The sequence below is a fragment of the Geotrypetes seraphini genome, chromosome 11, assembly GCF_902459505.1.
Source record: "Geotrypetes seraphini chromosome 11, aGeoSer1.1, whole genome shotgun sequence".
NCBI lineage: Eukaryota > Metazoa > Chordata > Amphibia > Gymnophiona > Dermophiidae > Geotrypetes > Geotrypetes seraphini.
This window is the reverse complement of record NC_047094.1, coordinates 126,611,506-126,636,739: the sequence shown is the minus strand read 5'-3', so window position 1 is coordinate 126,636,739 and position 25,234 is coordinate 126,611,506. Positions and strand designations below refer to the sequence as shown.

General features: G+C 42.4%; 1 protein-coding gene across 1 annotated transcript in view; it reads right to left on the bottom strand.

Moving 5' to 3' along the window:
* Nucleotides 1-25,234, bottom strand: part of LOC117368880 — a 499,867-nt gene that overhangs the window by 170,696 nt on the left and 303,937 nt on the right. The window contains exons 35-36 of the mRNA XM_033962624.1: nucleotides 9,079-9,102; nucleotides 6,573-6,620 (exon numbers count right to left, since the gene is read on the bottom strand). Coding sequence (XP_033818515.1) covers nucleotides 6,573-6,620; nucleotides 9,079-9,102 — 72 coding nt within the window. The remainder of the gene's footprint in view (nucleotides 1-6,572; nucleotides 6,621-9,078; nucleotides 9,103-25,234) is intronic.

Sequence of the window (25,234 nt, the reverse complement as noted above, 5' to 3'; positions counted from 1 at the left end):
AAAGACTAACCCCCTCTTCTATGAAACTGCTCTAGCAGTTTCTACCGCAAAGAGCCATGCTGAATGCCCCGTGCAGCTCCTGACGCTCATAGAGTTCAGCACGGATCTCTGGCTAGAAACTGTTAGCGCAGTTTCGTAGAAGCAGCGGTAAAACATTAGGGCTCCTGAGCTTGGAAAGGAGATGGCTGAGGGGGAGATATGATTGAGATCTAAAAAATACTGAGTGGTGTAGAACAGGTACAAGTGGATTGATTTTTTACTCCATCAAAAATGACAGAGTAGGGGACATTCAATGAAGCTACAGGGAAATACTTTTAAAACAAGTAGGAGGAAATATTTTTTCACTCAAAGAATAGTTAAGCCTTGGAATGTGTTGCCAGAAGTTGTTGTAAAAGTGGTTAACGTAGCTGGTTTTAAGAAAGGTTTGTACGATTTCCTGGAGGAAAAGTCCATTATCTGTTATTGAGACAGACATGTGGGAGTGGCTTCCCCTGGATTGGTAGCATGGAATGTTGCTTCTATGTGGGTTTTTGCCTGGTACTAGTGACTTGAATTGGCCACTGTAAAAATTGGCTACTGGGCTAGATAGACCATTGTTCTGACCTAGTAAGGCTATTCTTATGTTCTTAACATTATTTTCTTTAACATCGTTTAAACAGCCAATATATGCTTCTGGTATTTTATCCTTACAACTCAGCTATGTTTCAGAACATTTACTGGCTTCATATACTGCTTTCTCCCCACCGATAAGATTTTTGATTTTCCTATACAGTATTTATCTTAAGTCCATGATGTCTCATCCAATCATATATACTCGCATATTCATAACATCACTCTCCATATGTAAAAATGAGTTAGCTATGGAATATTTCTCTAGAAACCCAAAAACTACATCATCTTTATATGAAAAGGGAAAAAATACTATATATTCTAATAAACTTACCTATTGATTGCAAATAGAAATTAAACAATATATGACCAAGGAGAATGCTGTGAAACCCCCCAAAACATTCTCCATAGCTTGGATAATTCTCCCTTTCACAACACCCTTATCAGACAATTCTTCAGGAAAGTATGAAATTATTTAAATACTGCATCGAACACCCATTAGTGTGCAAAGCTACCAGAAGAAAACCATTGATTAAATTGATGAAATCGAACATTGCTGATAGATCAAATTGCATTACAAAGGCCTGATTCTCCCTGTCTAGCACTCCTCACAATTTCTGCAACAATGCAACAATTATTATGTCTCAGTATTGTGCTAACTTCAAAAGCCTTATTGAGCTCATCCAACAAATCATAAGAACATAAGAAATGCCTGCACCAGCTCAGACCTGGGATCCATCTAGTCCGGTGATCCGCACACGTGGAGGCTCAGCCAGGCGTACCCAGGCGAATACCTTAGTCACTCGTATCCCTCAATGCGTCCTGCAAGACGATGTGCGTACAAATTTTCCTTAAATCCTAGAATGGTGGTTTCCTCCACCACCTCTTCCGACAGAGAGTTCCAGGCGTTCACCGCTCGCTGTGATAAGCAGAACTTTCTGACATTTGTCCTGGCCATGTCCCCTCTCAGCTTCAGTCCATGACCTCTGGTCCGAGTCTGAGTCACATTTGACAATATGAATAACGCTGATTCTTGCTCACCATCCTTTCCCCCTGTTGATGAGTGAGCTTGCTCCATTTTGTCGATTCTTTTTAGTATTTTAAAAGTCTCTATCAGATCCCCTCTCAGTCTTCTCCTCTCAAGGGTGAATAATCCCAGTTTTCTGAGGCGATCTTTGTAGCTCAAGTTCTCCATACTTTTTACTAGCTTCGTCGCTCGCCTCTGCACCTCTCCAGCAGTGTTATATCCTTCTTCAGGTATGGAGACCAGTGTTGGACACAGTATTCCAAGTGTGGTCTGACCATTGCTCTATAAAGTGGCATTATGACCTCCCTTGATCTACTCATGATTTCCTTCTTTATCATGCCTAACATCCTGTTAGCTTTCTTTGCCGCCGCTGCACATTGAGCCGACGGCTTCAGGGTCCTGTCTATCAGTACCCCAGGTTCTTTCCTTGTTCACTCTTCCCCAATGTTATACCTAACAGTTTATACTCATGCTCCTTGTTTTTCCTGCCCAGGTGCATCACTTTGCATTTTTCTACATTAAAACTCATCTGCCAATTCTCTGCCCATCTCTCAAGTTGTTTCAAATCTCTCTGGAGTTCCTCGCTGTCTTTTTGTGACCTGATTGCCCGGCATAGCTTTGTGTCATCTGCAAACTTGATGATAACACTGGTCATTTCTTCTTCCAGGTCATTTACGAAGATATTGAATAAGATAGGCCCAAGAACCGAACCCTGAGGCACACCGCTAGTTACTTTATTCCAGTCCGAGTACTTCCCATTTATGCCCACTCTCTGTCTTCTGTTTTCCAGCCATTTTCCTATCCATCTTAGTATATCCCCTTCTATTCCATGACTTTGTAGTTTTTTGAGAAGTCTCTCGTGTGGTACTTTGTCGAACACTTTCTGGAAGTCCAAGTATATTATGTCCACTGGTTCTCCGCTATCGACTTGTTTGTTCACTGTCTCGAAAAACTGAAGTAAGTTCTTCAAGCACGACTTCCCTTTCCTGAAGCCATGCTGACTACCTCTCAGCAGGTCATGGGTATCCAGATGCTGGACTATGCTGTCTTTAATCAAAGCCTTGACCATTTTTCCAGGGACCGATGCAAGACTCACAGGTCTATAGTTTCCCGGTTCTCCTCTTGATCCTTATTTGAAGATTGGGATGACATTCACTATCTTCCAGTCTTCTGGTATCCGTCCGGTTCTAATTGACATGTTAGCGAGGAATTGCATTAGTTCTCTGATTTCTACCTTTAGCTCCTTTAATACTCTCAGGTGAATTCCATCTGGGCCAGGAGATTTGTCACTTTTTAGTTTGTCAATCTGATAGTATATCTGGTCCAGATCCACCTTCATTGTGGTGAGGCTCTCTTCTATTTCTCCCTTGAATACTTTCACTGTTTTGGGTATTGATGGGGCATCTTCTTTGGTAAAGATAGATGCAAAGAAGGAATTTAATCTGTCTACAATCTATTTGTCCTCTCTGATGTATCCTTTTCTTCCTTGGTCGTCGAGAGTGCCCACTGTCTCCTTTGCAGGTTTCTTCCCTTTAACGTATCTAAAAAAGGGTTTGAAGTTTTTGGCCTCTTGGGCTATTTTTTCCTCATAGGCCGTTTTGGCTTCTCTCACCGCCTTGTGGCACTTCTTCTGATCGTCTTTGTGACTGTTCCAAGCCTCGGTTGTTTTCTCGTGTTTCCATTTTTTAAATGAGCCTTCTTTTCTCTTACTGCATCCTTCACCTCTTTGGTTAGCCAAGCTGGTTCTCTTTTGGCTTTATTTTTCCTTCCTTTGGCTATCTGCGGAATGTATAGATTCTGTGCTTCGGTGATAGTATTTTTTAGTAGGGACCATGCTTGCTCTACCATTTCGATTTCGGCTATCCTATTCTTGATCCGTTTTCTTACCATGGCTCTCATGTTATCGTATCTTCCTTTTTTAAAGTTAAAGGTCGTGGTTAGGGTCTTGGTTCGCTTCCCCTTCCCGATGTCGAGTTTAAAGTTGATCATGCTGTGATCGCTTGTCCCCAATGGGACCATGACTTCTACTTCTTTTGTTTGCCCAGTTATGCCATTTAGGACCAAGTCCAAGGTGGCGTTTTCTCTTATAGGTTCTCCTACCATTTGTTCTAGGAAGCAGTCTCCCATCATTTCCAGGAACTTTATTTCTTTGCCGCAGCTTGAGGTTACTAGGTTCCAGTCTATCCCTGGGCAGTTGAAGTCTCCCATGATCGTTACATTGCCCGTCCTACATTCATGTCTTATTTCTTCTATCATTTCAGTGTCTGTTTCCTCCGTCTGTCCTGGGGGTCGATAGTAGAGATCTATTTTTGTGTCTGTTCCGTTCTGTTTGGGGATCTTTACTCAAAGGGACTCCAGTTTCTTTTTCCCCTCTGCCTTACCTTCTCCAGTAGTTTCTACTCCTTCCTGGACATATAGGGCAATACCTCCCCCTTTCTGCCCTATTCTGTCTCTTCTGTAAAGCTTGTATCCCTGCAGTACTGTGTCCCATTCATTTTCCTCGTTCCACCATGTTTCTGTTATGCCAATGATGTCTATTTCTTCGCGTCTTGCTAGTGTTTCTAACTTTCCCCATTTTATTTCTCAGGCTTCTGGCATTTGTGTACATACATTTAAGCTCCCTTTGTGCTGCCTTCTTGGACTTTCTGGGCTTCACAGTCCTTATTGTGTCTTTCATGGCATCTATTTGCGCTCCATTGCTGTCTCCCTCATTTGCTTCAAGTTCTTCCCCTTTATCTGAGTGGATGTCCTTAGTGCCTGCTGCCCGGGCCATCGACTGTCATAATTATTGAAATGTTGTTGCAGTTTTGTGGCAATAGCATCCTGCACAAACTTCAATAAAATTAAAATATATGCAACTAGATGGCAACTGGTGCATGATATTGGATCTAAATTCCCTCTTTTCACCAATGGGAACACCAAAATCTGACCAAGTTTCAGAGGGAACCTATGGGCCAGATCCCCTTACTTTTGTGGCACTAACCCGACCGACCGACCGACAACAGCCCTGGTCCGATAAACTTCCCTGTCCTTAACCGCGAATCTAAATTACCTTCTTACAGCAGCTGTAAGAAGGATATTTAGATTCGCGGTTAAGGGCAGGGAGGTTTGTCTGACTGGGGCTGTTGTCGGTCTGTCGGTCGGGGAAGCGCTACAAAAGTAAGGGGACCTGGCCGGCTGTGCTGCACCCGGGGCGGGAGAGAAGGAGGGGGGAGAAGGACGCTGAAAGCACTGGGGAAGACAAAGGGGTGGAGAAGGACGCTGAAAGGCCATGGGGAAGAAGGGGGGAGGTCACTGAGAGCATTTGTGGAAGACAGAAGGGGAGAAGGACGCTGACAGGACATGGGGAAGATGGGGGGGGGGAGAATGACGCTAAAAGCACATGGGGAAGACAAAGGGGTGGAGAAGGACGCTGAAAGGACATGGGGAAGATGGGGGGGTGGAAAAGAACGCTGAAAGGCCATGGGGAAGACGGGGGGTGGGGTGGAGAAAGACGCTGAAAGGCCATGGGGAAGACAGAGGGGGGAGAAGGACGCTGACAGGACATGGGGAAGATGGGGGGGAGAAAGACACTGAAAGGAAATGGGGAAGAGAGAGTGGGGAGAAGGCGCTGGCAGGGAAGAAGACAGAGATGCCAGACTATGGGGGGAGCGGAGGGAAGAAGATGGGTGCCAGACCAATTTGGAAGGGGGGTGAAAGGGAGAGGCACAGTAACAGAGCAAATGGAAGACGCAGAAGGAAGAGAGACAGTGGATGGAAGGAACTGAATGAGAATATGAGGAAAGCAGAAACCAGGCAACAAAGGTAGGAAAAGAATTCTATTTCTTTTTTCTTTTTTTTTGCTTCAGGATAAAGTAGTATATTAGTTGTGTTGATAAAAATTTATAAACAAAAGAGGCTCTGGTAGAAACCCGTTTACAAAGTATGTATTCTTCCCAATTAATATTTCCAAATTAATAAAGTCTTTTTGCTTATTTGTAAATGGGTTTCTACCAGAGCCTTTAATTCAGTAGCATAATTAAATGAAATAACTATTTCTGAAATTTATGGGGACGGAGGGTATTCCTCACGGGACGGACGGGGACGAAGGAGATTCCTCGCGGGGATGGGTGGGGACGGAGGGATTCCTCACGGGGATGGGTGGGATTCCTCACGGGGACGGGTGGTGATGGGTGAGACTTTGGCGGAGACGGGTGGGGACGGATGGGATTTCTGTTCCCGCGCAACTTTCTACCCTGAAATACTCGGTCATAATGCTGAGCACAATTTGTGGAAACTGTGTACACTCAAATGTACACATGGTATAGCTTGTAAATAACTTTTCTAGTAAATTAAAGTCATACTGGTTTTATAACTATAACTCTGGAGTTGTCTGTCATTATTTAAACTCCTTACTGAAGTAAAATAGTATTGTCACAGAAAGGAATGATTATCCTTTCTGCTATGAGCTTTCACCATTATCCATTATATCAGCTGATTTAATCACAATTTATAAGAACCACAGGATAATTCAGGACATTTCCTCCAAACCCATATACTCTCTGATCACCACTTACATAGCCGTGATTTGAAACATCATGGCTATAATAACTCACTCCAACTGGCACACATTTCAAATGCTATACAATGATATGGAGCTAACTCTATGGTTAATCCCTGGAGCCTTTGAAATTTGTTCTCCTCAGGTGAATAATGCTGAACAATCCTCTAATTGATTACTTGCATAAAACCAAAACGGACATAACTGGCCTTTCAACTTCACCCAATGGACAAACATGACTGAAAAGGTGGGAAAACAAGAATTGAAATCATCTTTCATCATAATTTATGTGTGTATTTTGTAAACTGCTAAGAATTGTAGATCAGCGGTATATAAATTTATTTTTAAACTAAAACCTGGATGGCAGTTCATCTGTTTTACAGATTTCATGCTTACCAAAATCTACTCCAGGTGGAGGTGGCGGAATCTTCTTTGTTTCTGAGCCTAGTTTGGGGAAAAAACGAACAAACATATTTTAGTTTTATTTGAACATAGTTCTAGTTTTATTTATATTTTCTTCAAATGTTTAGGGGTTGATATTCAGTGTGTGTTTAAGTGGGCAGGATAGGTTCTGCCTTGTTAAAAACCATGATGAGCTGGCCAACTGTTGATATTTAATGCCCATTAACTGAACAGTGCTGCTGAAAATCAGTTCTGACTGTAACAGCACTCTCCAGTTGGTTTGGGATAGGAGTCAGGATGGAGCCAGACATGGGGACAGAATTTATCCCCGTTCCCGACCTCCACTGGAAACAAATAACCTGGTCAACAAGTCCCCACTTGCAGTACAGAAAGCTTTTTGGGAGCTAGGGAGGGCTTAAAACCTTGAGTAAAGGATGTAGCTTTTTCAGAAATACTATCTATATATGGAAAGGGGGAAGAAAGAGTGTAAAATACAGAAAACTTCAATAGGTGCCTCAAAGACTGCTGTCGTCAAAAAGGCTTTCGGTAGATAGGAGAATTGGGAAATACATGGAGAGACAAGACACTGTATTGTAATGATAGGCTACAACATACTATAGAAGGAAAAAAAATCCTTGCTGAAAAATTTAGACCATATAGAGCTCATAATCAAAACTTAAACACATTAAAGTCCTATTAAAGACTTGTTCAACAAATCTCTGGAGACGGGAGTGATTCCTGGGGATTGGATAAGAGCGGATGTGGTCCCTATTCATAAAAGTGGTCACAGGGATGAAGCAGGAAACTACAGGCCGGCAAGCCTCACTTCAGTTGTTGGAAAAATAATGGAAGTGTTGCTGAAAGAAAGGATAGTGTATTTCCTTGAATCTAATGGGTTACAGGATCCGAGGCAACTAGGCTTTACAAAAGGTAAATCGTGCCAAACGAACCTGATTGAATTTTTTGATTGGGTGACCAGAGAGCTGGATCGAGGATATATGCTAGATGTAATTTACTTGGATTTCAGCAAAGCCTTTGATACAGTTCCTCATAGGAGGCTCTTGAACAAACTTGAAGGGCTGAAGTTAGGACCCAAAGTAGTGAACTGGGTCAGAAACTGGCTGTTGGACAGACGCCAGAGGGTGGTGGTTAATGGAAGTCGCTCGAAGAAAGGAAAGGTGTCTAGTGGAGTCCCTCAGGGTTCGGTGCTGGGGCCAATCCTGGTCAATATGTTTGTGAGTGACATTGCTGAAGGGTTAGAAGGAAAATTGTACCTTTTTGCAGATGATACCAAGATTTGTAACAGAGTAGACACCGAAGAGGGAGTGGAAAATATGAAAAAGGATCTGCAAAAGTTAGAGGAATGGTCTAATGCCTGGCAACTAAAATTCAATGCAAAGAAATGCAGAGTAATGCATTTGGGGATTAATAATAGGAAGGAACCGTATATGCTGGGAGGAGAGAAGCTGATATGCACGGATGGGGAGAGGGACCTTGGGGTTATAGTGTCCGAAGATCTAAAGGCGAAAAAACAGTGTGACAAGGCAGTGGCTGCTGCCAGAAGGATGCTGGGCTGTATAAAGAGATGCGTAGTCAGTAGAAGGAAGAAGGTGTTGATGCCCCTGTACAGGTCATTGGTGAGGCCCCACTTGGAGTATTGTGTTCAGTTTTGGAGACCGTATCTGGCGAAAGACGTAAGAAGACTTGAGGCAGTCCAGAGGAGGGCGATGAAAATGGTAGGAGGCTTGCGCCAGAAGACGTATGAGGAGAGACTGGAAGCCCTGAATATGTATACCCTAGAGGAAAGGAGAGACAGGGGAGATATGATTCAGACGTTCAAATACTTGAAGGGTATTAACATAGAACAAAATCTTTTCCAGAGAAAGGAAAATGGTAAAACCAGAGGACATAATTTGAGGTTGAGGGGTGGTAGATTCAGGGGCAATGTTAGGAAATTCTACTTTACGGAGAGGGTAGTGAATGCCTGGAATGCGCTCCCGAGAGAAGTGGTGGAGAGTAAAACTGTGACTGAGTTCAAAGAAGTGTGGGATGAACACAGAAGATTTAGAATCAGAAAAGAATATTAAATATTGAACTAGGCCAGTTACTGGGCAGACTTGCACGGTCTGTGTCTTCGTATGGCCGTTTGGTGGAGGATGGGCAGGGGAGGGCTTCAATGGCTGGGAGGGTGTAGATGGACTGGAGTAAGTCTTAACAGAGATTTCGGCAGTTGGAACCCAAGCACAGTACCGGGTAAAGCTTTGGATTCTTGCCCAGAAATAGCTAAGAAGAAAAATTAAAAAAAAAAAAAAAAAAAATTTAAATTGAATAAGGTTGGGCAGACTGGATGGACCATTCGGGTCTTTATCTGCCGTCATCTACTATGTTACTATGTTACTATGTATCTAAAAGACAGGTCATCGATAATCAAACTGATTTATTTATGTGTCAAGGAACTTTGCCTCTGAATCCCGCTGACCCAACAATTGTCAAAACTCACCTCCACCTTCAAATGACCATTCTCCTGAAAGAAAAATAGATATTTTAATGTGAGCAGACACATTTGGCAATTTTATTCTATGTAAAAGTGTTTAGAATATCCAGTCCTACTATAATCCCAGGACAAGCAATAAGCCTATTCTCACATATGGGTGATGTCATCCACAGAGCCCGGATGTGGACAGCCTTGCAAGCAGATTTGCTTATAGAACCTTAGAAGTTTCAAGTCAGCCGCACCGCGCATGCGCGAGTGCCTTCCCGCCCAGCGCAGGGCGAGTCTGCTCAGTTCTCAGTTTTCTACTCTCTGCATTTAACTTTGTTACTTCGTGTCTTCTCTCACCACGGTTTGTGTTTATTTTCTTCTCAAATCGCTGTGTTCTTTTCTTTCTTTACAGTTTAAAAAAAAAAACCTTTATATTTTTCCTCTGTACAATTGGCGGGTCAGGCCGCTCAGCTGCAGCCCGCGGGTTTCGAGTTCGCTACGGCTATTTTTCCTCCTATATTCCGGCCAACAAAGGGCTTCAACAAGTGTAGCCAGTGCCAGCGTGCTATTTCACTTACGGACCCACACTATTGGTGCTTCAAGTGTCTTGGGCCGGACCATCAACCGAAGTCATGCGAGCACTGTGATACTCTTCAACCTCGAGCCCTTAAACGTCGTCGGATTTTACTGGAGAAGCTTTTCGGAATGGACTATTCAGTCACACCCTCGACTTCGAAAGCAGCCTCAGTTCCACCATCTACTGAGGGTCCTCCTGCTTCCACGACTCTGACCTTGAGCTTCTTAAGACCTTCCTCATTTGAAACGTCTCTCAGCTCGAGTACACCTGCTGTATCTTCCCCTGAATCCTCAGGTCACATATCTCAGCAGAAAGTTCCAGCACTGGTCCTCAAGTTTTCTAAGATTTCTAAGTCAAAGCACATTTCCACAGCCACTTTGGAGCCTATAGCCGTAGCAGGTGGTCCGGTTTCAGATGCGGATCCATCCTTGCAGGCTTTCTTCCAGACCATGTTAGAACAGCAATTTGTTCAGTTCATCACCAAAATGGGACCGAAGCTGTCTTTTCTAATCCAGCCTGTGCAATCGGCAGACTCCCGCGAGGTCGATCCTCTTCCTATGCCTCGAGCTGAAACTTCACACTCTATGCAGGGAGCAGAGACTTTGCGAGTGTCTGGTCTGGCATCTATGCACTCTAAGCAAGGAGTAGTTTATTTGCGAGTGTCTCGACAGGAATCCTCATACTCCATACTAGGAGCAGAGTCTTTGGGAGTGCTTCGAGATTCCTCCATCAAGTCTCCTGAGCTTTGATCTACAGCTTCTAGCCCTATCCATTCACTGGTAGCAATGCCTGCTTCCATCTCCGGGGCAAAGTCTTCTCGATCTTTGAGACCTGCTTCTAAGCACCACTCTCGTCGTCAATCGAGGCCTTCCTCGAGGCATACCTCCAGGCATAGCTCTTCTTCCAAAGAGCGCCCTTCTTCATCTAAGCCTCAATCCACACCTTCCAGCTCTTCCACACCACCGACTCCACGTTCAAGGTCTCGGTTTCCACACCTCGATGACTCAGCGGCTTCCATTGCCTCCCCATGTCTCCTTATTCTTTTGAGGATTATTTCCCCAGTGAGGCTTCATCTTTGACCCAGGATGCCTCAAGGTCATCGAGCCCCTCTCGAGGCAAGGCATTGGCAGATCAGTTGTCTTTCTCTTCTTTTCTTCGCCAGATGGCTGATGACCTAGAACTTCAATTGGATGCTGGTTCTAAATACTCTAAGGAGTATCTCGAGGATATGCATCTTCCTCTACCTCCTGCAGAGTCACTTAAGTTTCCTCTACACAAGCTTTTGTCTCAGATTTTTACACGATGCCTGGAGACTCCTTATACAAATTCCTGCTGTTCCAGGCAAATTGGAGTCCAGGTATAAAACCTCTGCATTGCAAAAGATTTGAGAATTCACAGTTGTCTCACCAATCCCTGCTTGTGGAGTCCTACTTGAAAAGATCCCATCCTTCCAGAGTTTATGCTACCTTTCCTCCTGGAAGGGAAGGGAAAACTATGGACAAGTTTAGACTTCTCCTTTATCAAAATGCTATGATGTCCTCCAAAGTCCTGAATTATAATTTAATTTTGTAACTTATCTCAAGTTCCTCATTGATCTCTTCCTAAATTTCTCAACTATTTAGGATACACAGAAGCACTTCGAATTCCAAGAAGTCACAACTCAGATTACATCTTCTCCAGTATTCTTATGATGCCTTCAAATTGTCGGCCAGGGCAACTGCATTTTCAGTAGCAATACGCCACCTGGCCTGGCTTCGCATCATTGACATGGACCCTAATCTTCAGGACCACTTGGCTAACATTCCTTGTACAGACCTCTTTGATGAATCTAAGCCAGCTCCTGTCAAGCCTTTCTGACCTCCTCCAATCTTCCAGATGAGTGGCTCCTTACTATCGTCTGCCTCCCAAGAAACAGCAGCATAAGAAGCAACAGAAACCTGAACCTTCTGCTGCACCTAAGGCTGCACAGCCTTTTTACTGTTTAAAACAGATGCATAACCTCCACCGTTCCATCTCTGTCCCTCTTTCCCTTATAGGAGGTCGTCTCCATCATTTTTATCACTGATGGGAGACAATTACATCTGACCTCTCGGTGTTTGTCAATCATCAGGGAAGGCTACTCTTCATTTCACTCAGGTTCCACCGGAGCTTCCTCTGAGAGAGTATCCTTCCAGTCCATCCCAGACCGTCCTTCTTCAGGAAGCTCAAGCTCTGCTTCGTCTCCATGCAATCGAACCAGTTCCTTTGGAATAGCAGAACAGGAGGTTTTACTCTCTCAAAGCTTTTCAATATCTTCTTCACGACCAGGTAGTCCTCATTCGGACAGAACAGCCAAGTCGCCATGTACTATGTCAACAAACAGGGGGGAACGGAATCTCCCTTCCTTTGTCAAGAAGCTCTGAAGGTTTGGGACTGGGCAATCTTCCACAACACCTTCCTCAAAGCTGTCTACATCCAAGGTCAAAAAATTGCTTGGCAGACAACTTGAGTCATCTTCTGCAACTCAATTCCTCGCCTCTTCATCACATTTTTTTCACAGGGGGGAATGCCTCAGATATATCATCTTTGCAGCTCCCACAACCAAAAACTGCCCCAGTTCTGCTCCAGAATATATTCTCCTCATCGCCTCGAGGCAAATGCTTTCCTACTGGAATAGACAAATCTTTTTCTATATGCTTTCCCTCCATACCCTCTCATTCTCAAGACTCTTGTCTAGTTGAAGAACGATCATGCCACCATGATCTGATAGCTCCTCGTTGGCTGAGACTACCTTGGTACTCCCTTCTACTTCAACTCAGCAGCAGGGAGCCGTACCCTCTACCACTTTCTCCATCTCTGCTTACACAGAGTCAGGGATCTCTACTTCATCCCGACATGCAGTCTCGACACCTAACAGCTTGGTACCTCTCAACATAACTCCTCTTCATTTTTCTCCAACCTGTAAGAGACATTTTTAGAAGCTTCCAAGAAGCATGCCACTAGACAAAAGCTATCGCCAAAAATGGATGAGATTTTCTATGTGGTGGCTTTTCTCACGCTAAGGAGCCTCAAGATTCCTCCTTATCTTCTGTTCTAGATTATCTTTTGCACTTATCCACTTCTGGCCTCAAGTCTTCATCGATCCGAGTCATCTCAGTGCAATTGCTGCTTTCCATCAGCCTATTGAAGGGAAACTCCTCTCTGCTCATGCCGGTGGTTTCCAGATTCATGAAAGGACTTTCAATGTCAAACCCTCTCTCAAACTACCTCTAGTGGGTGTGGGATCTCAATGTTGTTCTCGCTCAATTGATGAAGCCTCCATTTGAACCAATATCTACGGCTCATCTGAAGTATCTCATTTGGAAAGTGGTGTTTATCATTGCCCTCACATCTCCTCGTAGAGTCAGTGAGCTGCAAAGCATAAGTTGATGATCCACCTTTACAGTTTTTAATCATGACAAGGTGGTCATCCGTACTCATCCTTAATTCATTACTCAAAAGTGGTCTCAAAATTTCATCTCAATCAATTTATTCTACTTCCAGTAATTTTTCCAAAGCCTCATTCTCATCCTGGAGAATCAGCTCTTCATACTCTAGGATTTAAACGCGCTTTGGCCTTCTACTTGTAACGCACCAAACCACACAGAACTGCTCCTCAACTTTTATCTCCTTCGATCCAAACAAGTTGGGACATCCAATCTCTAAGCATACCATCTTCAACTGGATGGCTGCTTGTATCTCTTTCTGCTATGTCCAGGCTGATTACAACTACAGAGTCGAGTCACGACCCACAAAGTCAGAGCAATGGCAGCATCAGTGACTTTCCCCAGATCCACACCTATTGAGGGAAATTTTCAAAGCTGCTACCTGGTCCTCATTCATACTTACACTTCTCACTATTGTCTGGATGTTTTCTCCAGACGGGATGGCCATTTTGGCCAGAGAGTATTACAAAATTTATTCTCCTAAGTTGCCAACGCTCCCATCATCCAATTCTGGTTAGCTTGGAGGTCATCCTTATGTGAGAATAGGCTGCCTTCTTCTCCTGGGATAAAGCACAGTTACTTACCTTAACAGTTGTTATCTAGGGACAGCAGACAGCTATTCTCACAGCCCACCAACCTCCCCTGGTTGGCTTCTCTGCTAGCTATCTGAACTGAGGAACATAAGAACATAAGAAATGGCTTCGCCGGATCAGACTCTAGGTCCATCCAGTCCGGCGTCCCGCACCCGCGGAGGCCAAGATAGGTGTTCTCTGCTGAGAAACCTTGTTTTACTCGTATCCCCCAATGTGATTTGCAAGAAGGTGTGCATTCAACTTGCTCTTGAATCCCAGAATGTTGGTCTCCATCACAACCTCCTCAGGGGAGAGCGTTCCAAGCATCCACCACTTGTTGTGCGAAACAGAACTTCCTAATATTTGTCCTGGGCCTTGTGCCCCTCAGTTTCAGACCTCTTGTCCGGGTCACATTTGACAATGTGAATAACGATGTTTCTTGCTCTATTTTGTCAAATCCTTTTATTATTTTAAAAGTCTCTATCATGTCTCCTCGCAGTCTTCTCTTCTCGAGGGTGAACAATCCCAGTTTTCCGAGGCGTTCTTTGCAGCTCAAATTCTCGATACCTTTAACTAGCTTCGTGGCTCGCCTTTGCACCCTCTCCAGTAGGGTATATATCCTTCTTTAGGTAGGGAGACCAGTGTTGGACACAGTACTCCAAGTGTGGTCTGCCATTGCTCTGTAAAGCGGCATTATGATGTCCGCCGATCTACTTGTGATTCCCTTCTTTATCATACCCAACATCCTGTTTGCTTTCTTTGCTGCCGCATGCACATTGAGCCGACGGCTTCAGGGTCCTGTCTATCAGTACCCCCAGGTCCCTTTCTGTTCAGTCTTGCCCAGTGTCATCACCTAACATTTTATATTCATGTTCCTTGTTTTTCTTACCCAGGTGCATCACTTTGCATTTTTCTATGTTAAACTTCATCTGCCACTTTTCCGCCCATTTCTCTAGCTGGTTCAAATCTCTCTGAAGTTCGTCTCTGTCCTTTTGTGACCCAACTACCCGACATAGTTTTGTGTCATCTGCTAAACTTGATTAAATTACTTGTTGTTTCATCTTCTAGGTCGTTTATGAAGATATTGAACAAGATGGGCCCAAGAAACCGATCCTGGGGTACACCGCTTGTCACCTCTTCCCAGTCCGAAAACTTCCCTTTTATGCCCACCCTCTGCAATCTGTTTTCTAACCATTTGCTTATCCATCTTAGTATATCTCCTTCTATTCCATGATTTTGTAGTTTCTTCAGAAGCCTTGCGTGGGGAACCTTGTCGAACGCTTTCTGGAAGTCCAAGTATATTATATCCACCGTTCACCGCTATCAATTTGTTTGTTCACCTCCTCAAAAAATTGAAGTAAATTAGTCAAACATGACTTCCCTTCCTAAAGCCGTGTTGGCTAGCTCTCATCAGGTTGTGATTTTCCAGGGTGTTGCTCAATGATATCCTTTATTAGTGCTTCAATCATCTTCCCAGGAACCGACGTAAGACTCACAGGTCTATAGTTGCCCGGTTCTCCCTCTCGATCCCTTTTTGAAGATTGGGATGACATTCGTTATCTTCTCCAGTCGTCTGTATTTGCCCGGTTTTAATTGACAAGTTAGCTAGGGATTGTAACAGTTCTCCGATTTCTATCTTAAGCTCCTTTAGCACTCTTGGGTGGAATTCCATCTGGTCCAGTGGATATATCACTCCTCAATTTGTCGATCTGATAATATATCATGTTCAAGATCCACATGTACTGTGGTGAGGCTATCCTCAATTTCTCCCTTGAATGCTCTCCCTGTTTCTGGCATTAATGCAGTGTCCTCCTTGGTAAAGACAGACGCAAAGAATGAGTTTAGCTTATCCGCGATCTGTTTGTCTTCCTTGATGCACCCTTTTCTTCCTTGGTCGTCGAGAGGGCCCACTGCCTCCTTAGTCTGGTTTTTCCCTTTATGTATCTAAAAAGGGCTTGAAGTTTTTGGCTACTTGCACTATCTTTTCCTCATAGGCTTTTTTGGCGTCTCTTACCGCCTTGTGACACTTTCTTCTGGTCGACCTTGTGACTGTTCCAGGGCCTCCGTTGTGTGTTCACGTTTCCATTTTTTAAAAGAGTTCCTCTTATCCCTTACTGCCTCCTTCACCTCTTTAGTTAGCCAAGCTGGTTCTCCTTTGTTTTTATTTCTCCTTCCTTTGGATATCCGCGGAATGTAGAGATTCTGCGCTTACGGTGATGGTATTTTTAGTAGGGACCATGCTTGATCGACCGTTCTAATTTTGGGCTGTGCAGGGCGGGAAGGCATTCGCGCATGCGCGGTGCGGCTGACATAATAACTTCTAAGTTTCTACAAGCAAATCTGCTTACGGAAGCTGTCCGCATCCGGGCTCCATGGATGATGTGAGAATAGCTGCCTGCTGTCCCTGGATAATAACTTGTTACGGTAAGTAACTGTGCTTTTTCAAGCTCTCTTATCTATCAGCTTCTAAAGCAGAGGTGTCAAAGTCCCTCCTCGAGGGCCACAATCCAATCGGGTTTTTCAGATTTTCATGCACTGCTATCATTGTATGTTAATAGATCTCATAGCAAATTCATTGGGAAATCCTGAAAACCCGACTGGATTGCAGCCCTCGAGGAGGGACTTTGAAACCTCTGTCCTAAAGCATGAATACCATGAAGACTCACTAGGATACAGATATTAGGGAAAATTCTATAACTGGTTATCTCCATTTAAATGCTCCAAGCGTGCACAGTACGATCCTATTCTATTATGAAACTTAGGCACTTAGGCTCCAATAACCCAATAACACACCTCACATTTATTTATTTATACAAATTCTATACCCTTTCCATGATAATAACAAATTCAGATGATACACTTATTAAAATAAAAGAAATAAATATGACATATAATTAAAAACACTGAGAGGGGAGAAACTAATAGCTACTCATTCCAAAGAAACAATAACCATGCCAAATCAATGATATATAAATATCATATTGACCACATAAATAAGCGATCCATCCCTCATCTAATCCAAGGAGGATGAAGTGTTGATTTCAAGCTTTTTCTGAAGTTCAACAGTGAAGATTCTCCCTACAGATTCTGGGAACCTTATTCAATGCCTCTATGCCTTTTGCACAAAAGGCCCTTTGTCTCCAATTTATATTTCTCTGCCAGGTAAAACTAACAGGTATTTGTGATTCCTCAAGGTTTTTCCTAGTTATTAATCATACAGCCTTCAGCATAACATTTTTCAGAGAGTCACAGGTTTAAGAAACACACCTTTCTTTTATAGGAAACAAGAACAACTGCTGAAGTTAAAGTAAAGCACTACTTCTCCAAGGGCTCTTAGTTAAAAATCTTACTTGACATAATTTATCTGGTCAAAAGAAGGAAATTCTTGATTACAAATATTTGAGATATCAAAGTTACCTCAGACTATCTTTTCAATATCAGCCCTAATTAGAGTCTAGTCAACAAGTTTTTAAAGTGACATTTATTTATGGCCCAAAAATAGGAAGTCTACTATTATAGGTCCATAGTAGGTTATTACAGGCGCCACTTGAAATTCTCACAGTAGATCATTAGTGACTGACTAACTAGTACACTGGTATATCAAGTGTCCTTATGTCCTACTCTTTTGCTGGGTCCTGGTAACTGTTATATATTCCCATAAATTTGTTTTAAAACAGAACCTTTAATATCTCCACTTTGTATAAATTGTTGTATCCATGTTTCTGAAAGTAAAACAATATGTTTATGTGATGAAGATATATTTTGCATCTTACTTCAAGGTTAAAGTAGTTGGGTCCTGTCTGCAAATCTGAGCTCCCTTAGTCGAGGCCAGGGTTAGCAACCTTTCGACGAGCAAGAGCCATTTAACCTAAATGTGTGGCCCAAGATTTAGAGAGCTGTAATAGGTAGAAAAGGGGGTTTGATATATTCCAGGTTTCTCACTCTCACTTCCCTTCCCAAGGCCTAGCTTCTCTCCCCTCTTTCTCCCCTCCAAACCATCGAAGATCTCTGCACATCTCATTCCCTCCCTCTTTCTCCCTTCCCCCCCCCCAAACCATTGCCAAGGCTATCTCCCCTCTCCAGGCCCCAACCCTAAGATGGCCCTCCCAACCCTGAGATTCCCCATCTCCCAAGGGCCTACCTAGGTACTGGGTCCAACAAGGGGATCTTTGGGGTAGGAGCATGGCCTTCTTGTAGCAGCTCAACCCCATAATGCCCAAGCCCCTGTCTACACTGCCATGTATAGGTAGGTTCCCCCCTCCCAGGCCTACCGAGGTACCTGGTGGTTCAGTGGTGTCTTTCTGACAGGAGTGCAGCCCTTACATTTCTGCCTCCTAACAGCTGCCTTCTAAAATGGCAGCCTTGACCTATATATAATGGAGGGGGGGGGGCATTGTGGAGTTGAGCTGCAATGAGAGGGCCATAGGAGAACAGCAGTAACCACATGGGAGAAGAGCCATATCTGGCTTGGAAGCCATAGTTTGCTGACCCCTGTTCTAGGCCAGCTTCCATCAACCTGCCTGTAATTTGTTATAAAATGGGTATGTTGCCGGTTTATTTTCAAGAGTCCTTTTATAAAAAATGAAATAGTATTCTTATAAAATTTATTTGGTTGGGTAAAACTCCTAGAGTGGCTTTGGTATCTTTACAAAGACCAATTTCAGAAGGAGGGGTAAATTTTCCCAATTTTGATAGGTATCATCAAGCCTATATTTTGCGCCAGGGTATATATTGGGTCCTCCCAGAGCTCATGGAAAAACTCCCAGATTGGTTGTGGATAGAATGGCAACTCATGTCTCCATTACGCCTTTGTCATGTGCTCAGTGTAAAAAAGGCGTAGTTACAGTAAAAATAACTGAATTTTAGCTGATACATGGAAAACATTGCGGTATGTAAGTAATTTAACAACTATTCCAATTCAAAATCTACAAATCAATCTATATGGGTGAACTCCAAGATTCAAATTGGCAGAGAAAGGCTCGTCTGGAAGTATTGGATGATTGCTTATATTAGATGATGTTATTTCTAATGGTAATATGCTTGAATTTTCACAGTTGCAACATAAATATGGACTTAATAGATCTGAAAGTTTTAGATGGTTGCAGCTGAAGCATGCCATTCAGGAGGTTCCCTGACTGGAAAAACCTTAATAATCATTATAGTATGGAGTTCCTATGCTTTAAGGCAGACTTCTTGGGTCACCAGGCCGCCAGTGGTATAAATTATTAAATGGACTTATTAAAAAGAAATTAAACACTGGTCTTAGAGACATTTAGAGCATTGAGATTAAGCATCAAATTACTGCATCTCAACGGCCACGAATTTGGTCTTGGAGGATGAGATGTACAGTGTCAGCATCTATGAGACAAACTAGGTTTTTTCTGTTACATAGAGCGTTATGAACCCCTGTTCGGTTACAAAAATTGGATAGCTCTAAGTCTAATAGATGTTGGCACTGTTATCTCGAAGCAGGGACTTTAAATCATTTATTGTTTTATTGTCCATTTATTATGAATTTCTGGAAATCAATTTGGGACCAAATTAATTGTTTATTAGATAACCCAGTGGCATTATCATATGATACTGTGTTGTTTGGTATGGCAATGAGAGCAAAAAGTCAGATTTCTACGAACAATAACAAATTATTATTCATAATGACTGGTATTGCCATTCAACAAATTATGTATAATTGGAAAAATGGAGTAGATTAAATTATAATTTTTGATGGAATTCCTTCTGTCATATATATAAAATGGAGAGATTTCTGGCAATACAGCGGGGTTTCAAGAAATTTCAAGATATTTGGGAGACTTTAACAAAGTATTGTACTGATTAGATGAAATTTTCTTTTCCCTTAAATTTACAAGTTCAATTGTGAGGGAATTTCAATTGTGAGGGAAGGGGGGGAGTTAAGTATTTATCACGGTTACCATTGATGATTATTAAGTGATATAGATATTGTTAATTTATTTGGACATTTTATCACATTATTGTAAGTTTTGAAAATGAATAAAGAATTTAAAAAAAAAAGAATAGCCTTACTGGGACAGACCAATGTCCATCAAGCCCAGAAGCCTGTTCTCAGTTTGCCAATCCAGGTCACTAGTACCTGGCCAAAACCCAAGTATAGCAATATTCCATGCTAACAATAAAAGGCAAGCAGTGGCTTCCCCCGTGTCTCTCTCAATAACCGATTATGGACTTTTCCTTCAGGAAATTGTCCAAACCTTTCTTAAAACCAGCTACACTATCTGCTCTTACACATCCTCTGGCAATGCATTCCAGAGCTTAACTATTCTCTGAGTGAAAAAATGTCCTCCTATTGGTTTTAAAAGTATTTCCTCTAATTTCATTGAGTCTCCCCCTAGTCTTTGAAATTTTTGACGGAGTGAAAAAACAATCCACCTCTACCCATTTACTTCACTCAGGATTTTGTACACTTCAATCATATCTCCCCTCAGACATCTCTTTTCCAAGCTGAAGAGCCCTAACCATTTTTAGTCTTTCCTCATACAAGAGGAGTTCCATCCCCTTACCATCTTGATTGCTCTTCTTTGAACCTTTTCTAGTGCCACTATATCTTTTTTGAGATAAGGAGAACTGAATTGAACGAAATACTCCAGATGAGATCACACCATGGAGCAGTTCATAGACAGCTTGGCGAAAAACAAAGGCGCGCGCCGACAACTGCAAGACGGAGGCGCGTGCCCAAGAAAATTACAGTTTTTAGGGGCTCCGACGGGGGTTTTGTTGGAGAGAGCCCCCCCCAGTTTACTTAATAGAGATCGCGCCGGCGTTGTGGGGGTTTGGGGGTTGTAACCCTCTACATTTTACTGTAAACTTAACTTTTTCCCTAAAAACAGGGAAAAAGTGAAGTTTTAGTAAAATGTGGGGGGTTACAACCCCCCACACCGCCCCCACAACGCAGCGCGATCTCTATTAAGTAAAGTGGGGGTGTTCCCCCACGCCCCCCCTTCGGAGCCAAAAAAACAAATTTGTGCAGTGCGCGCCTCCGCGCTGCGCTCAGTTGTCTACGCGCGCCTTTGTCCGGCGCGCTTTTGACCTGACACCACATGGAGCAGTACAGGAGCATTATAACATTCTTAGTCTTGTTAACCATCCATTTATTAATAATTCCTTGCTTTGTATTTGCTTTTTGGCTGCTGCCACACATTGAGTAAAAGATTTCATTGTATTGTCTACGTTGACACCCATCCTTTTCTTGGGCGCTAATCCCCAAGGTGAACCCTAGCATCTGTTAACTGTGATTCAGGTTATTCTTCCCAATGTGCATCACTTTGCATTTGTTCACATTAAATTTCATCTGCCATTTGGACGCCCAGTCTTCAATTTCCTAAGGTCCGCCTGCAATTTTTCACAATCCGCATGCGTTTTAACAACTTTGAATAGTTTAGTTTCATCTGCAAATTTAGTCACCTCACTCGTCATTCCAATTTCCAGGTCATTTATAAATAAGTTAAATAGCAGCAATCCCAGTTTAGACCCCTGCGGCACTACACTGTTTACTCTACTCCATTGAGAAAAATTACCATTTAACCCTTCCATCTGTTTTCTATCTAATAACCAATTCCTAATCCTCAACTTAACTTTGACACCTATCCCATACACTTTAATTTTCTCAGCAGCCTCTCGTGAGGAACTATATCAAAAGCTTTCTGAAAATCTAGATACACTATATCAACCGGCTCACCTTAATCCACATGTTTATTCACAACTTCAAAAAAATCAAGCAATTTTGTGAAGCAAGATCTCCCTCGGCTAAACCCATGCTGACTCCGTCTCATTAAATCATGTTGTCTGCGTGTTCCACAATTTTATTTTTATAATCATTTTTCCATTTGGCCAGCACCGAAGTAAAGCTTACCAGTCTCTAATTTCCCAGATCTCCCGGGAGCCCTTTTTAAAACTCAGCGTAACATTGGCCACCCTCCAATCTTCAGGTATTACTGACAACTTAAGCGACTGGCTACAGATCACTAACAGTAGGTCAGCAATTTCATTTTTGAGTTCTTTTAATACCCTGAGATGTATAGCATCTGGTCCTGACAATTTATAACTTTGTAACTTGTCGATTTGGCTTAGTACATCTTCCAGATTCATCAAGATCTCTTTCAGTTCCTCCACATCATCACCCTTGAAAACCATTTCCAGTTCAGATGGATCTCTTACATCAATTTCCGTAAAGGCCTAGGCAAAGAGTTCATTCAGTCTTTCCGCTATGGTCTTTTCCTCCCTCAGTGCCCCTTTCTCTCTTTAATCATCCAATGGTCCCACAGATTCCCTAACAAGTTTTCTGCTTCTGATGTACCAAAAAAAATTGCTAAGAATTTTTGCCTCTTTTGCAAGTTTCTCTTCATATTTTTCTTAGCTGTCTTTATCAATGCTTTGCATCTAACTTGCCAGTGCTTCTGTTTCTTCCTATTTTCTTCATTCTGATCTTTTTTTTCCATTCTTTAAAGATGGTTTTTTTATGACTCTAATAGTCTCTTTCACTTTATCTTTTAACCAAGCCGGCTCTCATTTCCTCTTGTTTCCACCATTGCTGATACATGAATTACATCTGATCTGGCTTCCATGAGGGTATGTGGTTTTACTCCATCTTCAGAGCAGTTTGAATGTAATAGATAATTGGATGATTAAAAAGAGCATGGTCTTAAATATTTTTAGGCATAAGTTGGGCAGATCGGTGATGTTTTAAAAGTTAGGCATTAGTAGGTATCTCTAACACATCACGCCTACATTGTAGGTATGGTAAATCCTGACCTACATTAGAGATGTCTACAATGTTGATATTAATGTGAGTAATGAGGGGGGGATACACCCATGGAGGTGATATCCCCTTGTCCCTTCCCCCTGTACTTCTTTAACTTTGCCGGCATGAATAGCATCTCCAAGCTGCTGCTGGCGCTGACCTCAGCTCTCTCTCTGAGGTTATTTCCTGGACCCGCATGATTGATACATCTAGTCACTTACATTGTCTCCAAATATAGTCATCATAAACAGAATCTGACCCAAAATGCCTTGGTGCAACTTCTGACTGGTGTAGGCAGGATTCCTAGAACTTTCCCTAAACTTATGGCATTGGTTATTGGTGCAACAATGAATCTAGTTTATCTTTAAATAGATATAGTACAGCTGAATATTGTCTACCTTGTGATCCATCCAAGGATGATATCTGCTGTTTTTTTTCCTAGACTTATGGATCTCTGTATGTGAACTCTGAAATACTCGGTCATAATACTGAGCATAATTTGTGGAAACTGTGTACACTCAAATATACACATGGTATAGCTTGTAAATAACTTTTGTAGTACATTAAGGTCATACTGGTTTTATAACTATAACTCTGGGATCTGTCATTTAACTCCTTACTGAAGAAAATCTAGTATTATTATCATTTCCTCTCTGAGCTCTTACCACTGTCCATTATATCAGCTGATTTAATCACAATTTTATAGAATCAGGATAATTCAGGACATTTCCTCCACACCCATATACTCTCTGATCATCACTTACATAGCTGTGATTTGAAACATCATGGCTATAATAACTCACTCCAACTGGCACACATTTCAAATGCTATACAATGATATGGAGCTAACTCTATGGTTTAATCCCTGGAGCCTTTGAAATTTGTTCTCCTCATGTGAATAATGCTGAACAATCCTCTAATTGGTTACTTGCATAAAACCAAAACGGACATAATTGGCCTTTTGTAAACTGCTAATAATTGTAGATCAGCGGTATATAAATTTATTTTTAAACTAAAACCTGGATGGCAGTTCATCTGTTTTACAGATTTCATACTTACTAAAATCTACTCCAGGTGGAGGTGGCGGAATTTCTTTGTTTCTGAGCCTACTTTGGGGAAAAAACGAACAAACATATTTTAGTTTTATTTGAACATAGTTCTAGTTTTATTTATATTTTCTTCAAATGTTTAGGGGTTGATATTCAGTGTGTGTTTAAGTGGGCAGGATAGGTTTTGCCTGGTTAAAAACCATGATGAGCTGGCCAACTGTTGATATTTAATGACATTAACTGCACAGTGCTGCTGAAAATCAATTCTGACAGTAACAGCACTCTCCAGTTGGTTTGGGATAGGAGTCAGGGTGGAGCCAGACATGGGACAGAATTTATCCCCATTCCCGACCTCCACTGGAAACAAATGACCTGGTCAAAACTCCCACTTGCAGTACAGAAAGCTTTTTGGGAGCTAGGGGAGGGCTTAAGACTTTTGTAAAGGATGTAGCTTTTTCAGAAATACTATCTATATATGGAAAGGGGGAAGAAAGAGTGTAAAAAAAAAAACTTCAATTGGTGCCTCAAAGACTGCTGTCGTCAAAAAGGCTTTCGGTAGATAGGAGGATTGGGAAATACATGGAGAGACAAGACACTGTATTGTAATGATAGGCTACATATAATCTATAGAAGGTAAAAAAATCCTTGCTGAAAAATTTAGACCATATAGAGCTCATAATCAAAACTTAAACACATTAAAGTCCTATTAAAGACTTGTTCAACAAATCTCTGGAGACGGAGTGATTCCTGGGATTGAGGAGAGCGGATGTGGTCCCTATTCATAAAAGTGGTCACAGGGATGAAGCAGGAAACTACAGGCCGGCGAGCCTCACTCCAGTTGTTGGAAAAATAATGGAAGTGTTGCTGAAAGAAAGGATAGTTACTTCCTTGAATCTAATGGGTTACAGGATCCGAGGCAACTAGGCTTTACAAAATGTAAATCGTGCCAAACGAACCTGATTGAATTTTTTGATTGGGTGACCAGAGAGCTGGATCGAGGACATATGCTAGATGTAATTTACTTGGATTTCAGCAAAGCCTTTGATACAGTTCCTCATAGGAGGCTGTTGAACAAACTTGAAGGGCTGAAGTTAGGACCCAAAGTAGTGAACTGGGTCAGAAACTGGCTGTTGGACAGACGCCAGAGGGTGGTGGTTAATGGAAGTCGCTCGAAGAAAGGAAAGGTGTCTAGTGGAGTCCCTCAGGATTCGGTGCTGGGGCCAATCCTGTTCAATATGTTTGTGAGTGACATTGCTGAAGGGTTAGAAGGAAAATTGTACCTTTTTGCAGATGATACCAAGATTTGTAACAGAGTAGACACCGAAGAGGGAGTGGAAAATATGAAAAAGGATCTGCAAAAGTTAGAGGAATGGTCTAATGCCTGGCAACTAAAATTCAATGCAAAGAAATGCAGAGTAATGCATTTGGGGATTAATAATAGGAAGGAACCGTTATGCTGGGAGAGAGAAGCTGATATGCACGGATGGGGAGAGGGACCTTGGGGTTATAGTGTCCGAAGATCTAAAGGCGAAAAAACAGTGTGACAAGGCAGTGGCTGCTGCCAGAAGGATGCTGGGCTGTATAAAGAGATGTGTAGTCAGTAGAAGGAAGAAGGTGTTGATGCCCCTGTACAGGTCATTGGTGAGGCCCCACTTGGAGTATTGTGTTCAGTTTTGGAGACCGTATCTGGCGAAAGACGTAAGAAGACTTGAGGCAGTCCAGAGGAGGGCGACGAAAAT